The sequence below is a fragment of the Oreochromis aureus genome, linkage group 13 (assembly GCF_013358895.1).
Source record: "Oreochromis aureus strain Israel breed Guangdong linkage group 13, ZZ_aureus, whole genome shotgun sequence".
In the NCBI taxonomy this organism is placed as follows: Eukaryota; Metazoa; Chordata; class Actinopteri; order Cichliformes; family Cichlidae; genus Oreochromis; species Oreochromis aureus.
Genome location: NC_052954.1, coordinates 17,013,879 through 17,041,329, shown reverse-complemented (window position 1 = coordinate 17,041,329; position 27,451 = coordinate 17,013,879). Strand labels below are relative to the sequence as shown.

The 27,451-nt window shown below is 37.4% G+C and overlaps 1 protein-coding gene and 3 long non-coding RNA genes across 4 annotated transcripts in view; 3 read left to right on the top strand and 1 right to left on the bottom strand.

The window, feature by feature from the left end:
* Positions 1-27,029, bottom strand: part of LOC116319653 (canalicular multispecific organic anion transporter 1-like) — a 33,587-nt gene extending 6,558 nt beyond the window's left edge. Inside the window, exons 1-27 of the mRNA XM_039621454.1 lie at positions 26,885-27,029; positions 26,210-26,386; positions 23,907-24,047; positions 23,688-23,825; positions 23,383-23,505; positions 23,229-23,284; positions 22,891-23,146; positions 22,551-22,729; positions 20,741-20,918; positions 19,870-20,124; positions 19,313-19,378; positions 19,011-19,148; positions 18,784-18,930; positions 18,620-18,704; positions 18,436-18,502; positions 18,154-18,280; positions 15,825-16,001; positions 14,604-14,771; positions 9,564-9,747; positions 9,198-9,333; positions 8,994-9,096; positions 8,689-8,908; positions 2,993-3,147; positions 1,331-1,486; positions 1,038-1,237; positions 802-928; positions 584-685 (exon numbers count right to left, since the gene is read on the bottom strand). Coding sequence (XP_039477388.1) covers positions 584-685; positions 802-928; positions 1,038-1,237; positions 1,331-1,486; positions 2,993-3,147; positions 8,689-8,908; positions 8,994-9,096; positions 9,198-9,333; positions 9,564-9,747; positions 14,604-14,771; positions 15,825-16,001; positions 18,154-18,280; positions 18,436-18,502; positions 18,620-18,704; positions 18,784-18,930; positions 19,011-19,148; positions 19,313-19,378; positions 19,870-20,124; positions 20,741-20,918; positions 22,551-22,729; positions 22,891-23,146; positions 23,229-23,284; positions 23,383-23,505; positions 23,688-23,825; positions 23,907-24,047; positions 26,210-26,386; positions 26,885-26,929 — 3,906 coding nt within the window. The 5' untranslated portion in view covers positions 26,930-27,029. The remainder of the gene's footprint in view (positions 1-583; positions 686-801; positions 929-1,037; positions 1,238-1,330; positions 1,487-2,992; positions 3,148-8,688; positions 8,909-8,993; positions 9,097-9,197; positions 9,334-9,563; positions 9,748-14,603; positions 14,772-15,824; positions 16,002-18,153; positions 18,281-18,435; positions 18,503-18,619; positions 18,705-18,783; positions 18,931-19,010; positions 19,149-19,312; positions 19,379-19,869; positions 20,125-20,740; positions 20,919-22,550; positions 22,730-22,890; positions 23,147-23,228; positions 23,285-23,382; positions 23,506-23,687; positions 23,826-23,906; positions 24,048-26,209; positions 26,387-26,884) is intronic.
* LOC120443247 lies at positions 628-2,652 on the top strand. The gene is made up of 2 exons (XR_005615275.1): positions 628-709; positions 2,300-2,652. It is a non-coding gene; the product is annotated as an uncharacterized LOC120443247 (long non-coding RNA).
* On the top strand, positions 5,649-6,361 carry LOC120443250. The gene is made up of 3 exons (XR_005615280.1): positions 5,649-5,805; positions 5,923-6,180; positions 6,270-6,361. It is a non-coding gene; the product is annotated as an uncharacterized LOC120443250 (long non-coding RNA).
* On the top strand, positions 6,366-6,915 carry LOC120443251. Its single transcript, XR_005615281.1, has 3 exons — positions 6,366-6,453; positions 6,614-6,750; positions 6,838-6,915. It is a non-coding gene; the product is annotated as an uncharacterized LOC120443251 (long non-coding RNA).
* Positions 27,030-27,451: the final 422 nt, after the last annotated feature.

The following is a 27,451-nucleotide window of genomic DNA, read 5'->3' as shown; positions in this document are numbered from 1 at the left end:
ATATGCAACTAAGATTAACAACTAAGGTCCAGTGTACATGTGCAATGTTATTCTGTATTCTAAATCAGACTAAATTTAGTATGAATGTCTCATGATGGGACGTGCTAATCAGCGCAGCTCTGCTGCCATTATGAATAAACAAACATGTGAAATCAAATGTCAGTGAAACATAAAATGAAATTGTTGCATCAAAATCTTGTTTGTTTGACAGTTATCTGAACAATTATCGGTAGTATGTTAAGAAACAGTGGAGAAACAGCAGCTGGGAATAAAAGTATTGTCATTGTACAGTGAGCAAACATTGCAGTTGATGTCGCACCCAAGCTTATTAGATTCCTGTTGAACTGTCAGAGTTACAATAAACCCACAGCCTGTAGAAATCTTAAAATTCATGTCCTATTTAAGAAAACAGTAGATTTTGATCCAACCAAAATATAAATGATGTCGTATGGCAGCTTGGTAGTTAGCACCCACACACCCTATGGTAGCTGGGATAGGCTCCAGCATCCCTGTGACCCAGATAAACTAAAGAGAATGGATGGATGGATAAATAATGTCTTGCTCACAAAGTATTTCTACATGCCTCGTTCTTAAGCTGAGTGTATTCATTCACTCTCTCCACAGCTACAATATTGGTCTCCAACTCTGAGGTCATCCTCACCAGCCAGTTGAGGGTCTCCGTTACCTGCAGAACCCCAACAGGAGAGAGGTCTGTGTTTACATTATTCCTGCATTTTAGTATTACCGCATATATAAACACTGATGAAATAGGGATAAATTCTGAGTGTATTTGTGACTGACATTAAGGGCATATGATACAGATAGGCCAACCACATTACTGTCAATAGAATCTCTGGAAATGACAGCAAACAGAGCAGCAAAAAACACCACCAGGTTTCCAACAAACTCCAGACGTATGGCCAGCCATCTGTCAAGAAAACAAACCCCACAAACATGCACACAAACAAATTTTAGGGCCTCATCATTTAGCATCACATGCTTCTCTGTGTTTGCAGGTACACTGTTCAATGTCTGACCTGTCAGACACGATCCGCAGGTAGATACTTTTGAGGTTTTCATCTATAGTTACTTCATTGTGTTTAAGAAACCTGTCTTGATGCTTGTAGGCTCTTATCACTGACAGGCCGGACACTGTCTCACCAAAGTGAGAGTATATCGGTGAGCGAGACACCGAGTCCAGCCGGCGCAGCTGTCTTGAAGTGGCAATATAAAAGCGCTGGGTGTAGAGAGGAAGACAAAACAAAATCAATGTTGATTTCATACTATAAGTTAGTTAGTTCGGGTAGCTTTTTTACCTTGTTTAGCTTACCTGTACGAAGAAGTAGATCAGGGCCAGAGGAATGATAACTATGGCAAAGAAAGGAGTTGCCAGGCAGATTACAAATATTGTCCCCAGTACACCCAGCAGACACTGAAGGAAGACGCGCAAGGAAATAGGAATGGCCTCATCTATGGTAAAAATGTCCTTTAGGATAATATTTGGAGAGTTAGTATTTATTAAAGTCAAAGGTCAATTTTATTTATAATACACATATAAAAACATAAAAATTGCATAACTAGCAAAATAATAAGCATAAATAATACTAGAAGAATGAAGTCAAGTATTATAAAAGCTAAAGTCAGGATATTGGAGAAAATGTCAGTGATAAGTCATGGATGTTCATCAGTGACTAAACACTTTTAAAGTTTTGAGTTATTACAAAGATTACAGCTGTTCCAAAGAATTCAGTCTTTCAGCCACTCTAAAGACTTAATAATTCAATAATTAATCATTAGTCCATTAAGACCCTTCTTTCACCCACAAATGGTCCAGGCAGATGGCGTCTCTGAGTCTAGTTCTGCCAGAAGTTTCTTCCTGTTAAAAGGATGTTTTTCATTCCAACTGTCGCCAAGTACCGACTCATAGGGAGTCATCATCATAGTTTTTTTCTCTATTATTGTAGGATCTTTACAATCTTTACAATCTTTACAATATTATCTTTATAATACAACATCTTTAGAATATTATTATATTATCTTTGCAATATAATGTACCTTTAACGACTGTTATTGTGTGTCAGCACTAGGTAAATAAAATTGAACTGTATAGTTGAGGAGGCACTTGAGAAGAAAGGTGTCACGGCCTGGGGGATCGGCGAGACGCTGATCGGCCTTTTCTTCCTTTTCTCTCTCTCGCGCTCTCTCTCTCTCCTCCTCTCTGTTGCCGGGGCGGAACTCATTGTGGGTTCACGCCCTCGGTCCACGCCCACGGAAACGAACACACCTGATGCCCATCAAGGTGAACGGCATTTAAGCCAGAAGGTGACTGCTGGTCGTCGCTGGATCGTTGTCTACAACGCGTCAGTGAGAGTCAAGCTACAGCTCAAGATAAGTCAAGTGTCTTTTGTGAATATCGTACTCATTCCTGTTTCCTCGTCTACAGACCCCCTGGATTACCTTTCCCGTGTGAATCTGTGTGTCAAGTGTGAAGAAAGGAACTGCAGTCGTGTATGTGGAGAGTTGGAGAGCGAGTGATTCCCCCCTCGGATTTCCCCGGAGCCCCGTCCCTCACAATGTTATATATAGCACTGCCCTGCACTCCCTGTATATACACTTGGTGAACTCTGTAAATAAATCCTTGTGTTCAGCTGATTCAGGAGTCCTGCGTTTGAGTCCCCTGCATTGAACCTTAACAAAAGGCTTTTTAAAGAAAGATGTAAAGAAAGAACAATTTTAAGAATATTTAGGGTTGTATTGAAAAAAATTGGGGGAAATTAAATAATACAAGTGGATATACAACATGCAGCAAACACAAATGCTTTTTTAACGTTAAATTTAATGTTTAGTTTTTTAATTTTTAGCACTGTTATTTTAGAAATGACATTAAAAACTAGTTCTAGTTTGTATTTGTAATCATACAAGCCACAAGAAGATAAAATAAATATTGAAAACTATGAAAAGAATCCTTAAAAACTGAACCACAAGACCCTACTTTGGCAAAGCGGTTGATCACTCTTCCAATAGGTGTGGTGTCAAAGAAAACCATAGGAACTCGCAGGATGTTGTTAAGAAGTCGTGAATGCAGGATACGAGATGCATCAATGGAAGCATTGGCTAGGAGCAGTGTGCCGAGGAACACAAAGAGACCTGCAATAAAAACAAGAAAGTTTCTAAATAATAGAACTAGATTTTTAACAAAGACAAATCCACTGTGAACAGAACCTTGAACTTACAGTAACACTCAGGTGTGCTTTTTCTGCTTTTTCCTATTATTATTATTATTATTAATGTTACAAAATAATTTTTATTTTTGCAAATGCTCATTATTACTAAGAATCTTGTTAATTGGAGACCCGAGCAGGTTTGGATGTTCACAAATTCTTAATGACAAAGTTCAGCTTGTATGAAATTCAGGGTTGCATGAGCTGGAGTCTGTCTCTGCTGCCACAGGGCAAGAGGGAAGGCACAAGCTGGACAAATCGACAGTCTGTCGCAGGGCTATACTGACAGGAGAAATGGTATTTAACTTTTTTCATATTCAATTCTTATTCTTATGAAAAACATTAGTTCAATCAGCAATATATGCTCTGCATGTAAGGCTGAGCTCAAGATGAACCAAGGTCCAAATTGACAGTCTTGGTTCTTTGTCGTTAATTTTCAATATAAAGCAGCTGAAATAAAACATATCACTTTGAAATAGTAATTGGTCCCTCAGTCACAATATGAAAGAGCAACCAACACTATTTCATTGTTATCTGTACCAGCATTGCCAATTCAATAATAACTTCAATAATTTCCTGGGGTATATTGATATCAACTATTCTTCCATTAGCTTTTTATTTCTATTAAAATAAAATATGCTGTATGTCAAATGTAGACACTTAAAAAACACATTTGAATGGTTTAAAAAAAAAAAACTACTGTTAAAGAACAAATAAATAACAAATGCTTTCCCTCCCATTGTGGTCCTCTCTATTTTTTCATTCATCTCCTCCGTCTACATCAGCCCCATCATTCCCCCAGACCGAACAGCTCTGAAGCATCCTCCTTATTTTTTGTTTTTCTTTGATTATTTTAGTTTTATTATAGTCTGAGTAGTTTAGCTTGAGAAGATTCAGTTCAGCTTAACTGAATTCTACATATCAATAAATTCCTCATAGTTTTCTCTACTTATTGACATAAGAAATTATAGGTGCCTATGCACTTTGCAGCATGGGTCACTGTTACAAAGGACCTAACGCACACAGTGCACAAGTCCTCTAGTACACAGTAAATTTCCCAGTGTTAAATCAGCAGTGTTAAAGTGTATTTACTCTAATAGAGTCATTATAACGACAGCTGGAGCAAAACGCCTCCCAGTGTGGGTGATAATTCGCGGAGTTAAAAGACGCAGTGTCAATGTTACTCTAGAAAGCTCCTCCCACCACAGACTCCTTTTCAAACTGAGAGGATTTTTCACGGCGCCATTTTCTTCACATCAGTTACACGGTAAGTTGTTCATATTCACTTATTAAACCAACAATTTGACATTTTAAACACAAGTAGCATGTTAAAATAAGGTTACATTCCTTTTGTCCATGTTTATTATATATTTCATTTTGTACCTGAAGCAAATGTGACACTGTCTGTATGCTAACGTAAGGTTGTTAATTAGTGTTGGCTAAGACTGTAAGGATTGTTAATGTATTTCAGTGTGTAGTGGTGATTGTGTTGTGTTCTAGCATGTTTGAAATTCCATTAAATTAAACCCTCTATGTGTTGGGAGCTACATATTAACATTAGCTAGCTAACTAGCATTTTGGCTAACATTGGTGCACGGGCACTTAAACATTATTGTTACATTTTAAATTATGTAAGGCAAGCATTAACTAATTAAAATTTTACACTAATGTTACATCTTTCACTTCTTTTTGGATACCTATCTATAGAGGTCGTTTTCAGTAAGGTTATTGTCTTATTTCAATTCCGCTGTCTTTAGCGATTTTACAGTTACAGTTATTACAACCAGCAGGCAGTATAAACTTGATAAAGCATCCAAAATATCCAGGATTCAGTTTGTAATGTTTTCTTTTATTAGTTTGAACTTAAGATGACAGTGTTTGTATTTGTAGTGAGTTAACTTGATGTTAACTAATGATGGTATTGACACAAGTTACCTTTTTCCATTTTGGTTAGCAGACTATTCAGTATGTTAAACTAAAGATGAACAAAATACTGACTCCCTAGTGCTAAGTTAGATCAGACAAACGGTAAAAGTACTAGTAATTATTTTAGTTTTGTATTGAGGAATATATTTCATGTAGGTGAAATACTCATTTAGTACAGGGCTTAAAAACTACAGCCAAAGGGCTGAAACACCTTGTTACACTGAAAAAGTAACATACAGTGTAAGAAATAACAATGCAAGGCTGTTTTACTGGTATTTATGGGACTGTTTTAATATTCACATTTTGTTCGATGAAGAGCACTGACTATAAGAAATTACTGTCTACAGGAAGCATGCCAGAGGAATTGTAACCTTTTTCCCTTACCTCAGTGGCCCGTACTCAAAAAATGTAAGTAGCTCATAGTAATAACTTATACAACCAAAATCACGTTTAAACATTTTAAATCCTGCTAAAATGTATGTCCTTATCAACTGTTCATTGTTACATAACTTATTTTGTTCATTCATTTATCAGTGTCTGTACATGTCACTCTCCAAGGAACATTATTATGATGGCGAGAATGGCACTGGGTACTTGGCCTGGAGGATTAAAGCCATACAGAGATGCACCGCTAAAGGGAGGCGATTATCATCTGGAGGTAACATTTATAATTCAGTGGAAATGCATAATACAGTTCCACATTGTGGTTCTTTATTAATAATGGTTATTAAATGTTGTTATTAGTTTTGATAAAGTTGTATTTCATATTGTCTAGCACCAGGAGATGGATCATCGAGTGAAGACCAGTGTGGTGGACCAACTGTCAGACGAGAGTTGCAGTTTGTTACAGAGAAGGTGCTGAGTGAGGATGAGTGCAAGAATACAATCGCTCTGATGAAACATTCAGCTGATGAAGACAGTCAAGAAGAAGATGAAGTTGACATTTGTTTATCGACACAGCATGGTCCTTGACCTCCTGCTGTCAAGCAACATACTGTCTGTTTTTCCACGTTTCAAAGATATCAAAGGCTTGGTGAATATTTGTCATTACTTTGACAATGTAAAAACACTTTAATATTTCGTAGATAGCAGATATAATTCTCTATTCTCTTCCTGTTACAGATCGAACAGGATTTTGTACTGATGTTTGGTGAGGATGTATCAGGCAGGTTGCTGGAGAGGTGGCCAACAACATTCAAAAGAAAGATTATCCAAGGCAGAAAGCTTCCTTCTACCAGTGACCTGAAAGAACTCTTGCTGGCAGCTGACTCACCTGAGGATGCCACTGAAGTTAGTGCTGACATTGGTGAGCTGTTTCTTTGATTAGCACATTCATAGCATATATAATGTTTGTCACAGAACAGTTATCCTTTTTGTCTTTTGGGTCTACTCAAACATTTTTTCAGTGCATTGAAATATATTGTTGATGATGATTCAACTTTATTAAAAACAAATAATTTTTGCAGGCTGGGACAGTGGGACAGGTGGGACAATAGCAATTCTATTGCTATTACATCTGATTCCACCATCTGGTCAGGGTCGGAAGAGACCAGGAAAGGTGTCAGCTTCTCAAGCAGAAAGGCATCTTGTGGTCTTCAAGAAGGTTTGTGTTTCTTTTCTATTTTTATGTTATGAATTACCAGTTTAAGAAAACTTGATTCTTATTGCCTGTCTGTATTTGTCTTTTCAGACTGGAACAAATATCCAAGAGCACCTTGATGCCGTCACTACCAGCACTCAACCCTACCTCCTGGCTGTTGGGGTGAAAAGAATGACATCCACTGGTTCTTCATTATTCTTGACAAGAATGCCATGCCATGCAAGTCTACCTCTTCACTTGGTTCTTTTGATGAACTGTTTAAAGCACATTTTGTGTTTGGCACATCTTACAACACTATGCTTCACAACATGTACACGTTCATCCAAACCACAGGTTTTAGAAAACATTTAAATACCAAACACCTTAACTATTTTGACCAACAGGCTGACACTGATGTTAATCTACAGCCTGATGTGGCAGTTAAAGAAGTTAGCACTACAGGGGAGGTGATGTCAACTAATGTAGAAGAAACACACCCACAACATCTGAAAAGGTCAAATAAGAGCACTTTGGATATGTGTGCCTCTGCTGTTGCACAACTCAGGGCAGCTGGATTAAGCCAATCTACTGTAAATAGTTTTGTCTCTTCAATGGAGGAAGTGTTTTTTGAGATTCATACTCAGGCTAAAGATGCAGCCTTACAGAGCGTACCTTTACAGGACACCACAAGCAAAAATAAATATAATAGTAATAAAATAAAGCATTGGGAGTCCTTTAGCCTTGAAAGATTAGCTTTAGGACCAGGAAAGATGGTGACACTTGGAGAGCTGGAAGAAGGTCCAGAAATTGCTTTGAGCTGTGTTGTCTACCAGTTTGTTTTCAGCTAAATGGATAATAACACACGGTACAGAGTACCGCCCTGACTTTATCATCTGTACAGATGTAGTGTCTGAGATTCCGTGTTTTTGTAAGATCAAAAGTATTGTTGTGAAAGATGACATTGTATTGCTCTGCGGAAAACTGATGGAAACCCTGTGTTTTGATGACCATTATCATGCATTTAGGGTCAGACTGCATCCCAATATGGTGCTGAAGGTGTTGAACATAAATGAGCTGTGTTGCTTCTTCAAATGAAGTATGGCATTTCAGATTCCTCCTGTATGTCGCTCCATATTGCGGGTTTTATGCCAAACTAAATTCATTGTTTTAAAGTGTTTTATACACTACATGAGATGTTTTTATATTTTGAGCCTAACATAAAAATAAAGCTGTTAAATGTATTATCTAGTTGTGGTTTTTGCTTACTTGTTTTATATGTAAAAGCATTATTAAAACCAGGTTTTCATGCTGCAAAACAGTGAATTGTGTGTAAAGGTAACACTACAGGAAGAGTTTTAGTAACACTACTTGGTGTTAAATTAATTACAAATTTTACTCTATGAGAGCTAATTTTTCACTAGAGATTAGTGTATGAATAACACAGTATAGAGTAACATCAACTCCCATCAGAGTTCTTTGAACCCCCAGTGTTAATTTCAAATAACTCCATTCAGTGTTAAAAATCAGTGGGATTTTACTCAAATAGAGTTAATTTATCACTATGATAGAGTAAATAATATAACACTACTAGTAGTGTTAAGTTGATTTAACACTATGCGGTGTTACTCAGTGTTAAATTTTTACTCTATTTAGAGTTAAATTTACTCTAAAATTTTAACACTATAGAAAGAGTTGATTTAACACCAATTCCGAATGGGACCAAATAGACTCGGAAACAGTGTTAAATTTAACTCTTTAAGTGTTAGTTTGACACTGCAAATTTTAATGTGTACAATAAAAAAGACTGGATGTTTAGGTTGTCTTTAAAACGCTATAAAAATGATTGAATCCTAAATAACAGAGCAGGGAATTTTCCTTACTCTAAGACACACAGTTCCTTAACGTTAACTTACACAAACCTGAAAATATTTGCAAATAGAAAAGGATTTAGTGTTCAGTTACCCTGAGCCACTCCAAGAGCTCCGAACACTCCAACCCTTGTGTCCCTCTTCCAGGAAGGGTATGTCATGTTGTAGTACTCCACAGAATCACCGGTCCAGTCACTCAACCACAAATTTTGACCAATCAAAGCAGCATACTGGGTGAAGTAAATCAGGAAAACCATGGCAGAATATCCCCAGCCCATGGCTCGCAGGTACTGCAGGAACACTGCAAGCTTCACCTGGAAATCAGTGGGAGACAGCACTCAGGAAACAGGCTATCATTTGTTGTAATCTTGCGCTAGTTGTACAAAAACATTTTGTTACCTGTCCTGTTTCCATAGTTTCCTTCTCTATAAGTTTCTGGCCTTTCTTTGGTTCATCAGCATTTGCAGATTTTTTAAGGGAAGTATTTCTTCTTAATCTGACACTGAAAAAAAAAAAAAAGAAATGAAATGGACATTCTGCCAAAGATGCTATTTGAGACAAGCTGTTTCCCTGGTTTCACTTATAACTTTAACAAGCTCGAACCTGCCATTGCGCTGGCTGCGGCGGATGCTGTTTTCTCGCTTAAGTGTAAGAGAAACAGTGTCCTCCAAAGCACCGTCAGGTTGGGCATCGTCTCCATCTGGGATGAGCTCAAAGTCTTCTGCGTCCTGGTCCTCTCCTAAAATAACAATATACATGGTGTTTTACATATATGGCAGTAATTTATGGCACTTGGGTCAATATGTGAACAACATCAACACAAAGTATCCATAAAAATTGACAAAAAGAAATTCAATTCATTCATATTTGTGATGTATAATTTTAGCATAGACTTTGGTTGTACAGCTAACAAAACATGTGATGTGTGTAGATTATATTCCTAATATACTAAGAAAAGGTTGTAATCACCTGTTTCTGAATTTCTCTGGTTGCTCTGCTCGGTGGCATATGTGTCGAGAAACTTAGAAAACGCTCCTCCACTGGCACGAAGGTTTTCATAGGATCCAACTTCAGAAATGACTCCATTCTCCAAAACCACTATTTTATCCACGTAAGGCAGGAAGCTTATGCCATGAGTCACCAGGATACGAGTCTGTATGGTCAGAGATATATGAGACTCAGGTTTGAATTCACCAATCAGATAGGGTTACATAGGATTTACAAAAACATTGTTAAGTATTTCATTTCATTTTATTTCATTTATTTATTTCACACTTGGTACAACAGTTCAAACAAACCAACCACACTTTCTATCAATAAAACACTAAAACCATGTGTGAAAAGGAGCAGGAAGAAGAAAATATTCTTATTAAACCCTGCCCCCTATCTACAATCCAACTTATATTACAAGTGGGCACCAAAAATCAGGGAACAAACTAACATTAACATTTATCTCCGGTCCTACCACAAACCAAACAACAAATTTACCATCAGAATATACAAATTTACAATCAAAATATACCACTCCACATGGTAACAAGGAGAAAAATAAAATTAAAATAAATAAAACAAAAAATTATAATGGATCCTTCTTCAATGAACTCCAATTTCATTCACATTCTTCATATTGAGTTATCGTTTTAAGCATGTAACACTTTTTAAAACAATGTAAATTTATACAATTCTTTAAATTATAATGAAGAGAGTTCCACAGTCGTATACCCCTAACCGTTGGACTCATTAACCTTTGTGTAGTCCTAGCTAACTGATGCTTAAAATAAAATTTCCTTCTGCTGTCTTCTCCCCCTGAACACAATAAAAATATTCTTTGTAACTTAAAGGGCAAAATATTATTTTTAGCCTTAAACATAATTAATAGTGTCTGTAATTTCACTAAATCTCCTAATTTTAATAATTTCGATTTTATAAATAATTTATTTGTATGTTCTCTATATTTCACATTATGAATCATTCGTATCACTTTCTTCTGTAATAAGTATAGAGGTTTTATAGTATTCTCATATGTATTCCCCAGACTTCAATACAATAACTAAAATATGAGAAAACAATGAAAAATATAAAATGCGCATTGTTTTATAGTCTAATAAATCTCTTACATTTCCCAAAATATAAATGTTTTTAACCATCTTCTTTCTAATATACTCAATATGTGATTTCCACGTCAAATTTTCATCTACTATTACACCCCAAAAAACGAAATTCAGTAACTCTTTCAATCAATTCTCCATCAATGGACATAATGACTTCATCCTCCTTTACACGATTGCCAAACATCATGAATTTCGTTTTTGTCAGATTCAAAGATAATTTATTTACATCAAACCATATTTTTAATCTTAACATCTCAGAAGTCATAATTTCAACCAAATCTTTCAAATTCTCTCCAGAGCAATAAAAATTTGTGTCATCTGCAAATAAAATAGAATTTAACCTTTTTGATACGTCACAGATATCATTAATATATAAATTAAAAAGTTTAGGTCCCAAAATAGAACCTTGAGGAATGCCACATACAATCTTCAATCTTTCAGAGGTGTTACCGAGATAATGCACATATTGCGACCTATTTTCTAAATAACTCCTTAACCAATTCAATGCCACTCCTCTCACACCATAATTATACAATTTAGAAATCAAAATAGAATGTTGTAACGTATCAAAAGCTTTTTTTTAAATCAACAAATACCCCAACTGTATATTTATTATTATTGGTTGCAGATGAAGTATCGTCAATGAAAGTCAACAATGCTAATGCCGTTGATCTATTTTTACGAAATCCAAATTGATTTTCATTTATTAGTTGATATTTTTCAATAAAACTATCAAGTCTTTGCGCAAAAAGTTTTTCAAGTACTTTTGAAAACTGTGACAAAAGAGACACTGGCCTATAATTGTTAAAACTAAGCTTATCTCCTGATTTATATAAGGGTATCACTTTTGCCACTTTCATTCGATCAGGAAATACTCCTGATTGTAACGAAAGATTAAAAATACAGCAAAGAGGAATACTTATACAATCTAAAGTCTTTTTAATTACAACCATGTCTATACCATCACAGTCAGTAGATTTTTTATTTTTACAATTTTCTACAATTGCTACTATTTCTTTTACGGTAGTATCAGCCAAGAATATAGAATTAACCATTCTGTTTTCTCCTTTCCAGGCTTCCTCATATTCTGAATCGTCATTTTTTCTAATTAAATTTGCTAAAGTGGGTCCAACATTTACAAAAAAGGAATTAAATTCGTTTACTACTTCAGTCTTGTCTTCGACAACTTGATTATTCTTAATAAAATAATTAGGCCGATCTAAGGGTGTGTTCTTGTTACCCAATACCTCCTTAAAAATATTCCAAATGCCCTTAATATTATTCTTGTTTTCCTGAAAAAGTTTATTATAGTAGTCTTTCTTGGCTTTCCTCAATATTAATACCAACTTATTTTTATAAACTTTATATTTCATTTCTGCATTCTTAGTTCTCTGTGTTATATAATCCCTATATAAATTATTTTTCTTTTTACACGCATTTGCAAGACCCTTAGTTATCCAAGGTTTCATATTCTTATTCTTTTTCTTATACTTAAATGATACCAATGGACAATGTTTATCATACAAGGCCAAGTAAGTATTTAAAAAAAGCTCCATATGCAACGTTGACCTCATTAACATAAACTTCCTTCCAGTCCACCTCCATGAGATCTTGTCTAAACTTGTTAATTGCCTCGTTATTTCTTAACCTTCTATGACTCACGAAACCAACTTCTTCCTTTCTTTTCATATTTAAATCAAAAGTAAAAAAGACTGGTAGATGATCGCTTATATCATTTATGATGAGGCCATTCATAATATTACTCTCCAAGCTATTAATGAAAATATGATCAATTAGTGTTTCCGATTTATCCGTTATTCTACTCGGCTTTATAATTAAAGGATAAAATCCTTTACCAAGTAATAATTCAAAAAAATCTGACGCAGCCTTATCATTTGCCTCTTTACAAAGATCAATATTGTAATCACCACACAAACATAAAGTCTTATTTCCCTTAGCCTTACTCTTAAATAAAGATTAAAGAAAGATTAAAGAAAAGAAAGAAAAAAAACATAAATGATGTTTTAAATATGTTTATAAATTGTATTTATCAAAAAGAAGATATGTTTCAGTTCACAGACTGAACTGACAATATTTGGTTTATCCATCCATCCATCCATCCATCCATCCATCCATCCATCCATCTTCTTCCACTTTATCCGGGTCGCGGGGGCAGCAGCCTAAGCAGAGAAGCCCAGAACTCCCTCTCCCCAGCCACCTCCTCTAGCTTTTTCGGGGAAGACCAAGTCGTTCCCAGTCCAGCCGAGAGATATAATCTCTCCAGCGTGTCCTGGGTCTGCCCCGGGGCCTCCTCCCAGTGGGACATGCCCAAAACACCTCACCCAGGAGGCACCCAGGAGGCATCCTTGTCAGATGCCTGAACCCCATCAACTGGCTCCTTTTGATGTGGAGGAGCAGCGGCTCTACTCTAAGCCCCTCTCAGATGGCTGAACTTCTCACCCTATCTCTAAGGGAGAGGCCAGCTACCCTTCGGAGGAAGCTCATTTCCGCCGCTTGTATCCGCGATCTCGTTCTTCAGTCACTACCCATAGCTCGTGACCATAGGTGAGGGTAGGGACGTAGATCGACCGGTAAATTGAGAGCTTCGCTTTTATGCTCAGCTCCCTCTTCACCACGATGGATCGGTGCAGCATCCGCATCACTGCAGCCGTAGCACCAATCCGTCTATCGATCTCCGGTTCCCTTCTCCCATCACTCGTGAACAAGACCCCGAGATACTTGAACTCCTCCACTTGGGGCAGGAACTCGTCCATGACCTGGAGTGGGCACTCCACCCTTTTCCAGCTAAGAACCATGGCCTCAGATTTGGAGGTGCTGATCCTCATTCCCGCTGCTTCACACTCGGCTGCGAACCGTTCCAGTGCGAGCTGGAGGCCATCACCTGATGAAGCCAACAGAACCACATCATCTGCAAAAAGCAGAGATGAGATTCTGAGACCACCTAAGTGAAAGCTCTCCGCCACTTGGCTGTGCTTAGAAATCCTGTCCATAAAAATTATGAACAGAATCGGTGACAAAGGGCAGCCCTGGCGGAGCCCATCACCCACCAGGAACGAGTCTGACTTATTGCCGGCTATGTGAACCAAGCTCTTGCAACGGTTGTATAGGGATTGAATGGCCCGTAGCAATGGGCCAGACACCCCATACTCCCGCAGCACCTCCCACAGGGCACCCCGAGGGACATGGTCGAATGCCTTCTCCAAGTCCACAAAAAACATGTAGACTGGTCGGGCAAACTCCCATGCACCCACAAATATCCTTGAGAGGATAAAGAGCTGGTCGAGTGTTCCGCGAGCAGGACAAAAAATGCATGGTTCCTCCTGTATCCGAGGTTCGACTAACGGACGGACTCTCCTTTCCAGCACCCTGGCATAGACTTTCCCAGGGAGGCAGAGGAGTGTGATCCCCCTCTGTAGTTTGAACATACCCTCCGGTCCCCTTCCTAAAAAATTGGGACCACCACCCATGTCTGCCAGTCCAGGGGTACCGCCCCTGATCTCCACGCAACATTGCAGAGGCGTGTCAGCTAGGACAGGAATAATTGGTTTAATCATTTAAAAATAATTTATAAAGCCAAATCTTTTCTAACTTGTAATTCCACTTCCAAGTGGCTTTTATTCCTTACCTTTAATTATTAGCTATTCAGTTATCTTGGTCATTTAGTGTGATATTTAGCCTATTGTAACCTTTATGATCCTGGGTAAAATGAGGTAAAACAAGTAACAGCTGGACTATCCTGTGCAGATAGTATTTCATGTCAAGATTCATCAGAAGAAATTAAATGGGAATGTGCACTTTTTTTTCCTTAAAAATAATCATTTAACTTTAAAATATAAATTTTGAGTGAAATGTTTAACATATGTTGTTAAGCACAAACCTTGTTTTTAAGTATTCCATTGGGTCCAATTACATTTTCAAACAGATGCTTTCCTACATTGGAGTCCACAGCAGACAAAGGGTCATCTAATAGATAAATATCAGCCTGACTGTAGACTGCTCTGGCTAAGCTCACACGCTGCTTTTGACCCCCTGAGAGATTGATACCCTGAAAAGAGAAGAAAAGAGGGGAAAAGAGATACCGGGATTTTCTTTAATGCGAGGAAGCCTTTCCTATATAATAAGAAAAGCTCTTCTGTTTTGCCCCCAAAGGTTGATTCTGTTCATCTGGACGTAGCGTTTTCAGTGGGAGAAACGTTTCGTCACTCATCCAAGTGACTTCTTCAGTCTCAGCTGACTGCAGGTTTCCCCAATCTTATAAACAGTACATTTGCATAATAACTGAAACTAGCACCACTGAAGGAACAATGGGCTGGGAGGTCAGTTCCTTCATCATGATTATGCAAATTCTCATGACCATTGATCAACAACCAATGATCAAAGCTGACTGATCAAAGACCACTGATCAATGGCCACGAGTACCATTCACAGGGAGGTAAATGGCCTCCTGAAAGCCATTAACCAGGACCTCAATGATGAGGATGTACACATCCTGGACAGGGAGGAACGCTGTTTTGAGCAGGGAGTCAAGGAGGCCATTTACCTGAAAAGGGGAAGACCATCTCTGAATTGAGGAGGGGGCCTAAAGGTACATCTGTCACCATCTTACAATGCTGTGATTGCAGCCATTCCCCAACTCTCTGTGAATGGTACTCATGGCCAATGATCAGCGGTCTTTGATCAATGACCTTTGATCAGTGGTTGTTGATCAATTGTCATGAGAATTTGCATAATCATAATGAAGGGACTGATCTCCCAGCCCATTGTTCCTTCAGTGGGCTGGTTTCAGTCATTATGCAAATGTACTGTTTATCAGATTGGGGAAACCTGCAGTCAGCTGAGACTGAAGAAGTCACTTGGTGACGAAACGTTTCTCCCACTGAAAACGCTACGTCCAGATGAACAAAATCAGGTTTTGGGGATTTACTTACCTGGATGATTGAGCATGCATCAAGACACTCTTCTGTTTTGTCATTTTTGCCATGTATTTAAGAAACACATCTTTTTACATGTGTTTACAATAAACACCATACACAGCATTTGCATAAGGGAAAAAATATTTGTGTAACCAAAATCCTGAACCATTCAAAGTGTAACTCACTTTCTCTCCAATCTCAGTGAGGTCTCCTCCAGGCAGCAGCTCAAGGTCTGGGGCAAGAGCACAGGCCTGTATTACTTTTTTGAAGTTCTCTTCCTCATGTGGAGATCCAAACAAGATATTATCCTTCAAAGTAGCATTTTGGATCCAGGCTTGCTGTGGTACAAAAGCAAGAGAACCCTGGAAAGAAATAGACTATTACTCAATTACAGATGTCTCACTACATTTTTGTCTTATCATAAAAAACTGTTTATTCTAACAGTTTATTCTGTGGGTAAAATGGTTTGTGTTATGAGCAAATCATCTGCCTCCACTTCACAAAATTTGTGCAAAAATATACTTCTTTATTCTGGTGGCCAAATAATCTCCTTCAATACTGATGAGTTTAGACCAGATTATCAAAACTGCCTTGAATGAATTAGGCTGTTGCTGGGTTTTTTTTGTTTCTGCATCTTTGCTTTGTTTGTTAAAGTCTTTAATGTTTAATTATTGCATTCTTTAAAAAAAAATAAAATATTGTATTGTGATTGTTAAAGTCTTATACGTTTTTTGTATTCTAATCCTTCTTGAATCTAACTACAGTATTTTTCGGATTATAAGGTGCACTTAAAATCCTTCAGTTTTCTCAAAAATTGACAGTGCACCTTATGCATGAATTCTGGTTGTGCTTACTAACCTTGAACCGATTTTATGTGGTACATGGCTCTTTAAAATCTGTCAAAATGTTTTAGTATGACTTTGGTAAGCTACGAAGCCGCACCGCTTGATGGATTGGAGCATTATGGCTACCATATAGTCAGGAGCCTCGCGGAGTAATACGTACTGTGCTTCAACATAATATGACTTTATTGTGTGTGTATAAGGACCCCAAAATGGCACCTGTTAAGAGACATGCTTATGAAGCATATTTCAAACTCAAGGCTATCAGTCACACAGTAGATGGGAATAGAGCAGCTGAGAAGATGAAGAATTTGATGGATTTGTGGAAGAGGAATGAACTAAAAAAGTGAGTTTATTGTTCTGTATTTTATGTGTTACAATTGAACAATGTTGAGAGTCATTGTGAATGAGCTGAATAAACTTTGACTTATCTGACTGTTTAGTTTCTGTCACGGTTCTGGGTCAGTTTTGACCCAGTATTTTGAGTTCTTATATTTTGGTTTAGTTTTGCATTTTGGATTGTTTTTGGTTTCTCTGGTGCTTTGATTATTATGATAAATCTATGTTTTAGTTATTCTGGTGAGGGATTTGTTCTTCGGTTGTGTCTCATGTTTAGTATAGTTTGAGTTCCATGTGTTATATTCTGTCTGCCTCGAGTCTGCGTCTTTGTGTGGTGGGTTCTTGTTTCCTGTTTTATTGTGAAAGTCCGTGTCTTATGTGAGTGTTTTCAGTTTGCCTCCCTTGTCTCGTCTTGTCAATTACTTCCAGCTGTGTTCCCCACCTGTGTGTAATCTCCCTGTGTTCTCTGAGTGTATTTAAGTCGTGTCTTCTGTTGTTGTAGTTGCTGGTCCGTCTGTGTATCTACCGTGTTTCTTCCGTGTGTTCTCCCTGCTGTCTATCCTCATTTGCCTCTGCCCACCCTCCTTCATGTTCATGTGTTGTAGTTTAGTTTTCCAGGTTCAGGTTGTCTTTAGTTCTGTGTTGCCATGTTCAACTTGTGTTTATTTGACAATAAGCCCCCTTCGCATCTCTACTAGTGCCTGCAATTGGATCCTCCTTTATTTTTCTCCACACGGCTCACTCCACTCGCCGTGACAGTTTCGCTTAATCCGTCTTATAATCCAGTGCGCCTTATGGTCCGAAAAATACGCTACTGCTATGTAGACCCCCCAAAAGTTTATGCCTTTGATGTAGACATAGTGTTTTCAGTGAGACTCTTTCAGTCTAAAAAAGCTATGTCCAGTTGAACAGAATCAACTTTTTGGGATTTCCTTATCTGGATGATCAAGAATGTATAAGGATACTGCTATGTATACTTTCAGTCATCAAATAAAACCAGTAAATCATTGAATCAACATTAATTTTCTGTGTATTTAAAAAACAAAAAAATAAGGAACATAATTTCCTGAGGGAATAATAAAGTATTCTGATTCTGATAATCTCAGAATAAACTCTGCCTTCATGAGAGATGAGGGAAGGCTCTGAAGTAAACACTGAAGCAAACTTAATTTGATTAAGCTACAGTCATGCTACATGTTTTTTTGTTTTTTTTAAAATAGGTAGTCATTTGTGTGAACGTTTGTGTTTTTTCAGTTAAGACCTAATTAGATGTTTTGGATTTTACATGTTTTTTAACGCACACTACAGATAAAAACGGGAAAAAAGCCATTACCCTAATGTTGATAAAACCTTTGGTACTGTGCATCTCTCCAAGGAGGGCTGACATAAGAGACGACTTTCCTGACCCAACAGCTCCCACTACGGCAACCAACTGACCAGGCTTAATGTCCAAATTCACACTGGACACACATAATAACTATAGTCAATGCTGTGAACACATCAGGGGCAAATAGGCAGACTGGAAAAATTGAAGCAATACTAGAAAAACACCTGGTGAACATCTCACAGTTAATTAAGTTAACTAGTAACTTTTTGATGACCAACACAGACATACTTCTTCAGGAGAGGCTTTGCATCTTTTTCCCAAGCAAAGGAACCATCACATACACTCACAGCAGTGTCTAAAAATGAACACAGACCAAGACAGAGCTTAACAGATGATCTGCACATGTAAGAAACTGTGACTAAGCTTCAGTCTTCAGCTGTAGAACAAGTGAAAATTCTAATGGTGAACATACTGAAACTGGGGTCTTGGTGCACAATGTCACTGTCGATGTCTTCCCCTGCCAGAAACTTCTCCAGGCGCTTCTTAGACACTGCTGTCTGCAAATTGAAAGAACAGGTTAAGTTTGATTTTATCACAGGCTTGATACATGTGTCTCATGTAGGTCTGTTCACTTACTTGCACAATGGAAGCAATGAGCATGGGCAGCATGGCAAGAGGAAATCGTAGGATGTTGAAGAGAGAGATGGAAGTAAAAGCTTTCTCAGCAGTTAACACATTATCGTTGCTCACTCTAACAAATACTGCAAATGTGGCCAGAGAAACCTGCAAGTACAGACAGTTTAGGAAAAAAGATTGTTTACCATTTGATTCTAGTCTCTGCAAAGCTCTCTGATAGAACTCACCAGAGCTGGACTGCAGTGGAAGACAAGGATGGAGATGGACTTTAGGTAAGTAAACCTTTTCATGACTTTTAGTTCTTCCCCTCTAATGTCTTCCACCTGCTTCTGGAAGGATGGCTCCCAAGCATACAGCTTCAGAATCTGGTGAGAGACAAAAGAAAAAGACAGGGAGGAGGCAGAAGGAAGGGTGGGGCAGCAGAGCACTTATGGTTCATGACGTCACTGCAGTTTCATGAAGCATCAAAGCCTTAGATGTAAGGAAGGCATCTACATACACCATGAATACACTGAACAAAAGAGCTCACCTTGATCCCATTTAGAATTTCATTCATGATTTTCATTCTCTTATCTTTAAACTTCATGTTCTCTATCTGAAAAGAGACACAATGTAGCTCATGTTAAACAGGCAATAAGGAAATACTTAAATAAAGTGTTTTGAACAGCAATTTATTCTGTGTAATTCATTTGAAAATAAAAAACTAACTTTTTCACCAGCAAGAATCACGTGTTCAAAGTTACTGAGATCACTTTATTCACATTAATGTTAATATTAATTAAACTCCAAAGAAATTTTTGGTCTTTTTATAGAAGGGAGACTGGTCTATGAGAGCAAATCTGTATGTTGACTGTGAGACACGTGGCTGAGCTTGTATGCTGCGTCACTCAGCTGTCCAACTACTTTTGAGCCTCTGAAAGTGGGGGACTGTATAAAAATCTATTAAACAATCAATGTAATACGTTAGTTAAACATCTTGAATAAAACTTTAAAATTTGCAGTTTAATCTCATCTTGATTATTTGATTTAGAATCTCGCACAGAGGTTTACAGAAGCAAAGAAGATTTGGCAAGTTTTTCCCCTGACCTGTAGTTTTCTGGCCTTGGTTGCTATCAGTGCATTGGTTGGAATTATTAACACCATGACTCCCAGTCCTGCCAACACAGATGGTCCTAACTCCAGCCACAGGAAAACAATGGATATGATGATCTGCAGAGGGCAGGACCACAGCAGGTGGATAAAGGTGGTCACATCATTGAAGCGCTGGGCATCTGCTGACATCAGGTTCACCGTTTCCCCTACTGTTGACTCCTTACGAGTATCATTGGACACCACTAATGCCTTAGAAAAGGGATAAAAAGGGCTTATTAATTAGAAAGTGGGGTGGAAATTAAGTAAGAGAAGCATGATAAGTGATGTTTTTTCTTACTCTGTATGTTTTTGTATATAAGCAAAGCAGGAGATGGATCTTCATGTCACTTAAAAAAAAGCCCATAACCCTATATATTGGGGGAAAAAAAGCAAAGCTGACCTTCTTTTAGAAATAATATAAATAGTTTTTGATGTCTAAGGAGAATTTTCTTCATTTCCTGATTTCTAAGATTTGGTAAAACTTAATAAAACTTAATAAAAACAAAAATGATGTATTCTGATTGGCTATACAATCAGGGTCTTCACCAGTAGTGACTGAGAACTCACAAAATTAATCATTGAGATCATTAGTAAACGTATTGATGGAAACTCGAGCTACAGACTAACACAGTCTGTGTTTTTCAGTGGCAAGTATGTGCTGATAAAAGTTCTTTAAAACTGAAAAATCTGACAACTGACTTAAGCAGAAAATTATGACTAGTAATTTTTTTCTTCTAATGTGTAACAGTAATTTATATTATACAGCATTTGATTTGTTTTTTCACACCAATGTCAATAAATGGTGTTCTGTCACTCCTGCTTTTACCTTTTTATACACAGCAGCCATAAGTGCAGTGCGAACCTTCATCCCCAGCACATGGCAGCGCTGGAAATACTGCTGTAGGGTCAGAGACTGTAGCAGAGCCACCACCATCAGCAACACTGCATACAAATAGCCCTCCCAGGCATATCTGGATTTGTCCTGAGTGAACGAGATCATCAATCTAGGAAAAACAGAAAAAAACAAGAAAAGATGCTAATCTCCTGCTTCATCTTCAGCACTTATCTAACAATGTCCTCATTTCATCCTGGCACTCCTGTTATCGGTTATGAATGACTAATGTCGAGACATGAGGGACAGAGAGAGATTAAAGACCCCCTGCCTTTCTTCTCAACACATCTGAGAGAGGGTGAAAAAGCTTAACATCCAGTTTTTCTAATGTGATTTATAGTTTTAATCTTTATTTTTATCTTCATTTTTTAATCTTTCTTTATTTTTGTTTAAAGATAAATCTAAATATAAGTTTGATCAATATATTAAATGAGAAATGTAGTTTGAGTAGTGGAAAAGTGTAGATTTTGTGTCTGTAGACATGATCCAGCTTAGATCTTGTAGTATTGTAACAGTTAAACCCAGAATCAGAATTCATATGTGATTTAGCTTAGATCTTGGCCTATAGGTGCCAGCAATGTGAAGGATGTCTCTTAAATGTTCAAATGTCATGAGATTTTCTATGTTAAGAATAACAAAGAAAATGTAATGAAGTGATTTTGAGGTAAACTCTGATAAATCAGATAGATAGTGTGTGGTTGGACATCAGATGATCTTATGTCAACAATGGGCTTGAATGACTAGAAAGGAGGAGAGAGAAGGGGAGGCAAATAGGGGCTTGGCAGAGTATAAAAGAGAGCGCCCAGAAGCATTCATTGATTTTCCCTTCATCTGCTGTGAGATGAGCAGTTCATTGATTTTGTATTTTTGGGGACTTTTTTTCTGCTTGTCTGTGCCATGTTGGATTATTAACCTTGAAGAGGGTTTGACTTCCATTGTTGGTGGATTGTATCTTCCCGATTTTCCCTGTGGATTATAATTTTGAGATGATTTGAATGTCATTTTTATTTTTGGGAGTTCGAATATCCAGGGGATGCTCTCCTGTTGAATGATTTTCATTAATACGGAACACTGAGATAAGCACATCTTCAGACTTGGATGTGACTGTCTCCTCTCCAATGTTAAGAAGAAACTCAGTATTAACTCACTCAAATTTCCTGCAATTAAAGTCTAAATTGTTGATATTCACCTTTTAACTCGTTGTGAAACAGTACAGGTAAAAATCTGAGTATTAACCCATTTTAGAGTAAATAGCTCTTACAGGTTACTTTAGCCATTTACGTATAACATACCCTTGAGGCCTACTGTCAAGCCCTCTAAAGCTAACCCACTTAAATACCAAGCGCACCAATAAAGAGGGGAGCTGCTGTAACTGTGTGCCTGACGGAGGCCAGGACTGGAAGGATTTTACAAGGTAATAGCAAGTAAATAATAAAAAAAAAATTTAAGGAGAATGAAATGGATTTTAAAAAAAAGGTTTACACAAATTTGGGAAAACTGTTACATCTGTGACAGAAAATTGTATAAATTCCTTTAAGTAATTTGATTGTCTTATTAAAAAATATGCATCAGAAAGTCTAAAAATTGGATTATTAAGAGACCATTGAAAACCACTGTAGTACAACAAAGTTGAGTTGCTGAGCAAATGGTTCAGCTGCATTGTGGGTAACTGAATAACAAGAACAACATTGTTCTTCTCTTAAATCTGTTTTATTTCTGTAACGTTCTCTAATATCTTACTCACTTAAGAAGCTGAGGACTGACGAAGGTTAACACATCCTCCAGAAGTTTGAAGCAGACAGATTCAATCAGAATCCTTTTAAAGGTCTTATAAAAGGTGGTAATCAGCCATGAACTGGGATAGTTCTCTTCCTCCTTATTGTCCTTTTTCTTCTTTTCATCTTCTGTCTTCCCCCTTTCCTCCTAAAAGAACAGATCGTTTAAGCACAGTTGATGAGATTTATTCAGCAACAACCTAGTATCTGGGATCCTTAAAAGGCAGCCATGGTGTTGGTGACATCCGTTTGGACTGTTGCTCAGTAGTGTACATGTGTGTGGAAGTGTTTTTGATTGAATGCTCTCACCATCATTAGTACATCCTGACTCACACCTTTCCCCAGACCACTGGAAAGGCCATTTTGCTGTGGGTCATCCTGGGCACTGTCTCTGGTTTTAGCTGATTTCTTTTTCATCTTGTTCTGGAAGCGGACCCTAGCTGCATCCAACTCAGGCTTCATGAAATGCTGGAAACGCTCATTGATGAAAGCAGTGCTATCACTCTCATTCAGATCCCACATGTCCTCCTGAACCAGAGGTTGTTTGTAGCCTTTTAAAACCATACTGTAAAAACAAAGAGAACTTTGAAGACATGGAGCACATTTGTAGGTGCTTGTTAAGATTCCTATACTGACTTTAACGTTACCTGTTTAACCAGTTTAAAGTAATTCTGCTCAAAAATGGTGCACCTGCTTCAGGATTCTGTGGATAAAAACAAGGTTCAATGTATCTTATTTAATTTATGCTTATGAACTTCGGCCTTTGAAAACAAACAAAAATGAATAACAAATAAAGGGTACCTTTTTTATAAGGTCTTTAGCTTCTGGGGGGATATCAGCCACAGAAGAAAGAACTAGTGCAATCAGTTCAAGCCCAAAAGAAATGTAGAAAAGGCTGAAACGTGGGACATCACGGACCTCGCCCTAAATACCAAAAATGAGAGAAAGAAAAACTTTAAAGGGTCCCGAAGAAACAGAAAACAGTGTGTTATGGAAAATATGGAGAGTTAAAAGTCAATCATGTCAAGTTATTGCACCATGTCTGAGTAAATCTATTTATTGCATTCTGCTTTAATTGCAACTTGGTCACATGTCTTCATTCATACCAGTCTGAGAGCCTCTCGTAGGAGGGTCTGGAAAGGAAAGATGTCACACACTACAAGGAGTAACCAGAAGAGGAAAAGAGAGGCAGAGTCTATTGCTCCTTCATGTCGTAATCCTTCATGGCAGAGCAGGACAAGGATCTAACAAAGAAGACACATCACAACATAAAAAACACATCCTTTCAAATTTAAATAATTAAATATAAAGGTTGCTCTATTTACCCATGTGACTGCAAATAAAACTGGATTTGCGTAGTATACACCAGCATTTTTTGAAGATTGGTCACTGTTTGGACCAAAATCTTCTCCTAGTGTGACTCCCAGGTGTGCTATGGCCGTCAGGAACAACAGGGACACCACAAGCTGAAGGAAGAAAACACAGACCAGACAGGAGAATAAATCATATTATTCCATTAAAAATGTCTTTTCATATTGTTTTATATTAGATTTTAACCAGTACTGTGTTTTTAAGTTTTCATGGGAAAACAAACTGAGTTTTCCATTCAAGGTTTCAGAGAACTGATTACAGATTCCTCTCTTTTTGCTTAAAATACACAGTGCTGGAATGACACATCTCTTTGCCCCTTTGCTGTAATCACTTGTCCTTTTCATGTTAGAACATTTCATACACAGTATATGCATTTATAATAAACTCACAGAGACAGGCCTCTTGGTGTTTTTGATCTTAATAGAGAATTTACACTACATGTGTTTTAGCTTCATTGTGCAAAGTGATGCATACACTTTAGCTGTTGAATCTTTTCTTACATCGACCTTTTGAAAAACATTTTTCTTTTTTTTATTGTTATGACCTAAAACACAGGTGTTGAACTCCAGTCCTTGAGGGGCAGTGTTCTGCTGCCACACATCTGAATAAAATTTAGCAGGTCATTATCAAGACTCTATAGAACTTGACTCCATGCTGAGGTGGCAAATCAGCAGTTTGATTAGCAGCTGGATAGTGTAGTGGTAAGACTACACACCTTTGAAGTGTGAGTTGCAAGTTCGATTCCCATCCTGCATCCAGTAAGGGTCCTGGTTAGACCCCCCCTATGTGAAAATTGATGTTTTTACAACAAAACATGTCAGACTGTTCTGGCCTGTGCTTATACAAAAGTAAGCACTGGTTGGTCTTTTAGAGGTTAATTTGTATAAATGATCAGTTTCCTCTGATGAATTTTTCCTTAGCTTTTTGAGAAAAATCTTCACCTTCTCTTCCAAAAGGTAAAAATTCCAAACTGTCAGTTTGTAAGCGTCCCATAATCCACAATGACCTCTCCATATAAAGTCTGTTTCCTTTCTGTATCATTGCTGACTTGAAAGCTAACTGCTATTAGGCTTGAATGGAAAGTGCTCGTCCTTCACGCCTTGTTTCTTTTTAAAACTAAAATGTGAAATCTTCATGTTCAAATGTTAAACCCTTCACTTCTTACTGACATTTTTGTATTAAACAAGCTAAGCAATAACAAATACATTATGATCATTTTAGTGTTACAAATTTTAGTTAAAAAAAGTGTAATTAAAATGATATTAAATTATACTGTATTTTGAATTATGATAATTACTGTGATTCCATAGGCATTTAACATGTATTGTCCAAACTCTTTAATTTTTAAGAATTATATAAAATATGTATTTCTATCTTTATCATTTTTATTGTATATTTACCAATGTTGGTCAATAATTCTAAAAAAAATAGATAACCAATATAGAATGCAATGGATATTATTTACTCATAAAATAAACATTTATACATGTTGTCACCATTTTTTTTAGATGAACGTGTGAGGTCAAATATTTTCATAAATCTTAATTTATATGCATTTTTATGATTTTGGCTGCAATATAGTGAACAATAACAAAGCCTGGAATAAGTATGCATTTCACATGCCACCGTGACCACCGTGACATGAAACCAGGCTGTTATACAGAAATAGGAGAGGCAGGTTACCACCCCAGATGTGTCCTCATCTGACCAGTGCCAGAAGGCTGCGACCAGCCTGTGGGCCAACGAGGGAAAGCCAAGTGTAAACCACGGCCTCTCCCCAACAGTTTTGATCAATTAAAAGCACAATTTCGTGTATAATTCTCTGTAATGTTAAGTGAAGGTCACTCTCTTTCAGGAAGTTGGTTACAGCTAACTGCTTGCAGACAGTGGTTTTCTGAATGAAAGAGATCCATGTACATGCTTATGGTTTGAACTGCTTGAGGCAATAAATGATTCGAAACTTGGATTCAGACTGCGTCCCTCTTTTACTCAAGATAAAAAGAATGCGCAACAAATGCTTCCATCAAAACATAACATATGTGTTAATTGTCAACAAATCCATGTAAAAGTACAGAAACTAGTTTTAATGTCATTTTGTCATCTTTTACTGTCATTTTACTGTAATTTGATTCATATTTTATGTATTTAAAAACAACAGAAATTCAATTTTTCCTGTAAATTCTGTAAAACAGTAAAGCTATAAACCGAAACAACAATTTTTTTTATGAAGATGTCTTTATTAGATAGTATTTCTTACCTGTTTGCAGATGTAGAGCTTGGACAGTTGTTTTGTGTTTACTTTTGTCCTCTGACAGAGAGCCAGCAGGTGCCATGGGGCACAGAGCCACAGGAAACAAAGGGGGATCCATACAAGAACTGTCTGTTCCACACATAGTGGGAGGTCTGGGTCTGGTCGCTTCAGATATGAAGCATTCTGAAGGACACAAACACACATGCATAACAAAGTCCTGCTGCCCTTCTAAAGGAACCAGAAAGTTGTCTTAAAAGTGCAACTGATTAACTTTCTGAAACCAGAAAGTTAATCATCTTCTTTTCTGCATATTTGGAAGATGACTTTCATAGTTGCTGTGACAAATAGAAACCATGACCTTCTTGTTTGCCCAATCTGTGTTGAACGGGCTGACACAATAACATGAACAGCTTTTTACACTTTTTACACTTGTCTTAAAGCTTTTATGTCTCCAAAGCATAAAAAAGAAATAAAGATCTTCAAAAAAAAAACCCACCACAAACCACAAACTTCAACACTATGACATCAACATGTCCCTGACATGGTATTATAAGGTGTTGTTATGTCTATTTGCTGTCATTCTCAACATACATTCCAGACAATTTACTTTGTATGTTACTAGTCTTATATGTTTGTTTGAATTTACCTAAAATCTTCAGTGTTTCTGTCTGTTTAACTCACCCAAAAGGTGGACCCACAGTACTCCTCCAGAGCTGCCGCACACATGCTTTACAGTGATAGCTTCAGTCAACCTCAGCTGATCAGACAAGCCGACGCCGCTCACCCTCTGCCCCACTACTGCTGTGTTTGACTCAGATACTGCTGTTTTCTCCTCTGTCCACCCACACTTCACTGACAATTGTAGGATGTGGCTGTAAGGGACTTTGATCCGTGAGGTTTTTTAAGCAGAAAAAAAAGTTGCTTATTCCCTCTACAGAGAAACGACATTAATACAACAGAGATGTGCTGTATTAGCATAGAGAATACAAGATTCGAATTTGTGCCTGGTTTCTATAAAAAGTACACTAGAGGCTTTCTAGTGAGTCAATGAGAACAACCGATATAGCAAAATCATTTACAGAATCAAGCTTTGTAATTTGTGCAAATAAGCTCCAGAGAGAGGAAAACAAAGTGAAGGACTTGCATAAGTCTTACCATGCAGCTTTAACTACTACTTTTAAACCTACTGAAAAGGGGAAGGGGAGGGAGCATTTAGGGATGGGGAGGGAGTGGGGTCATTAGATCCCT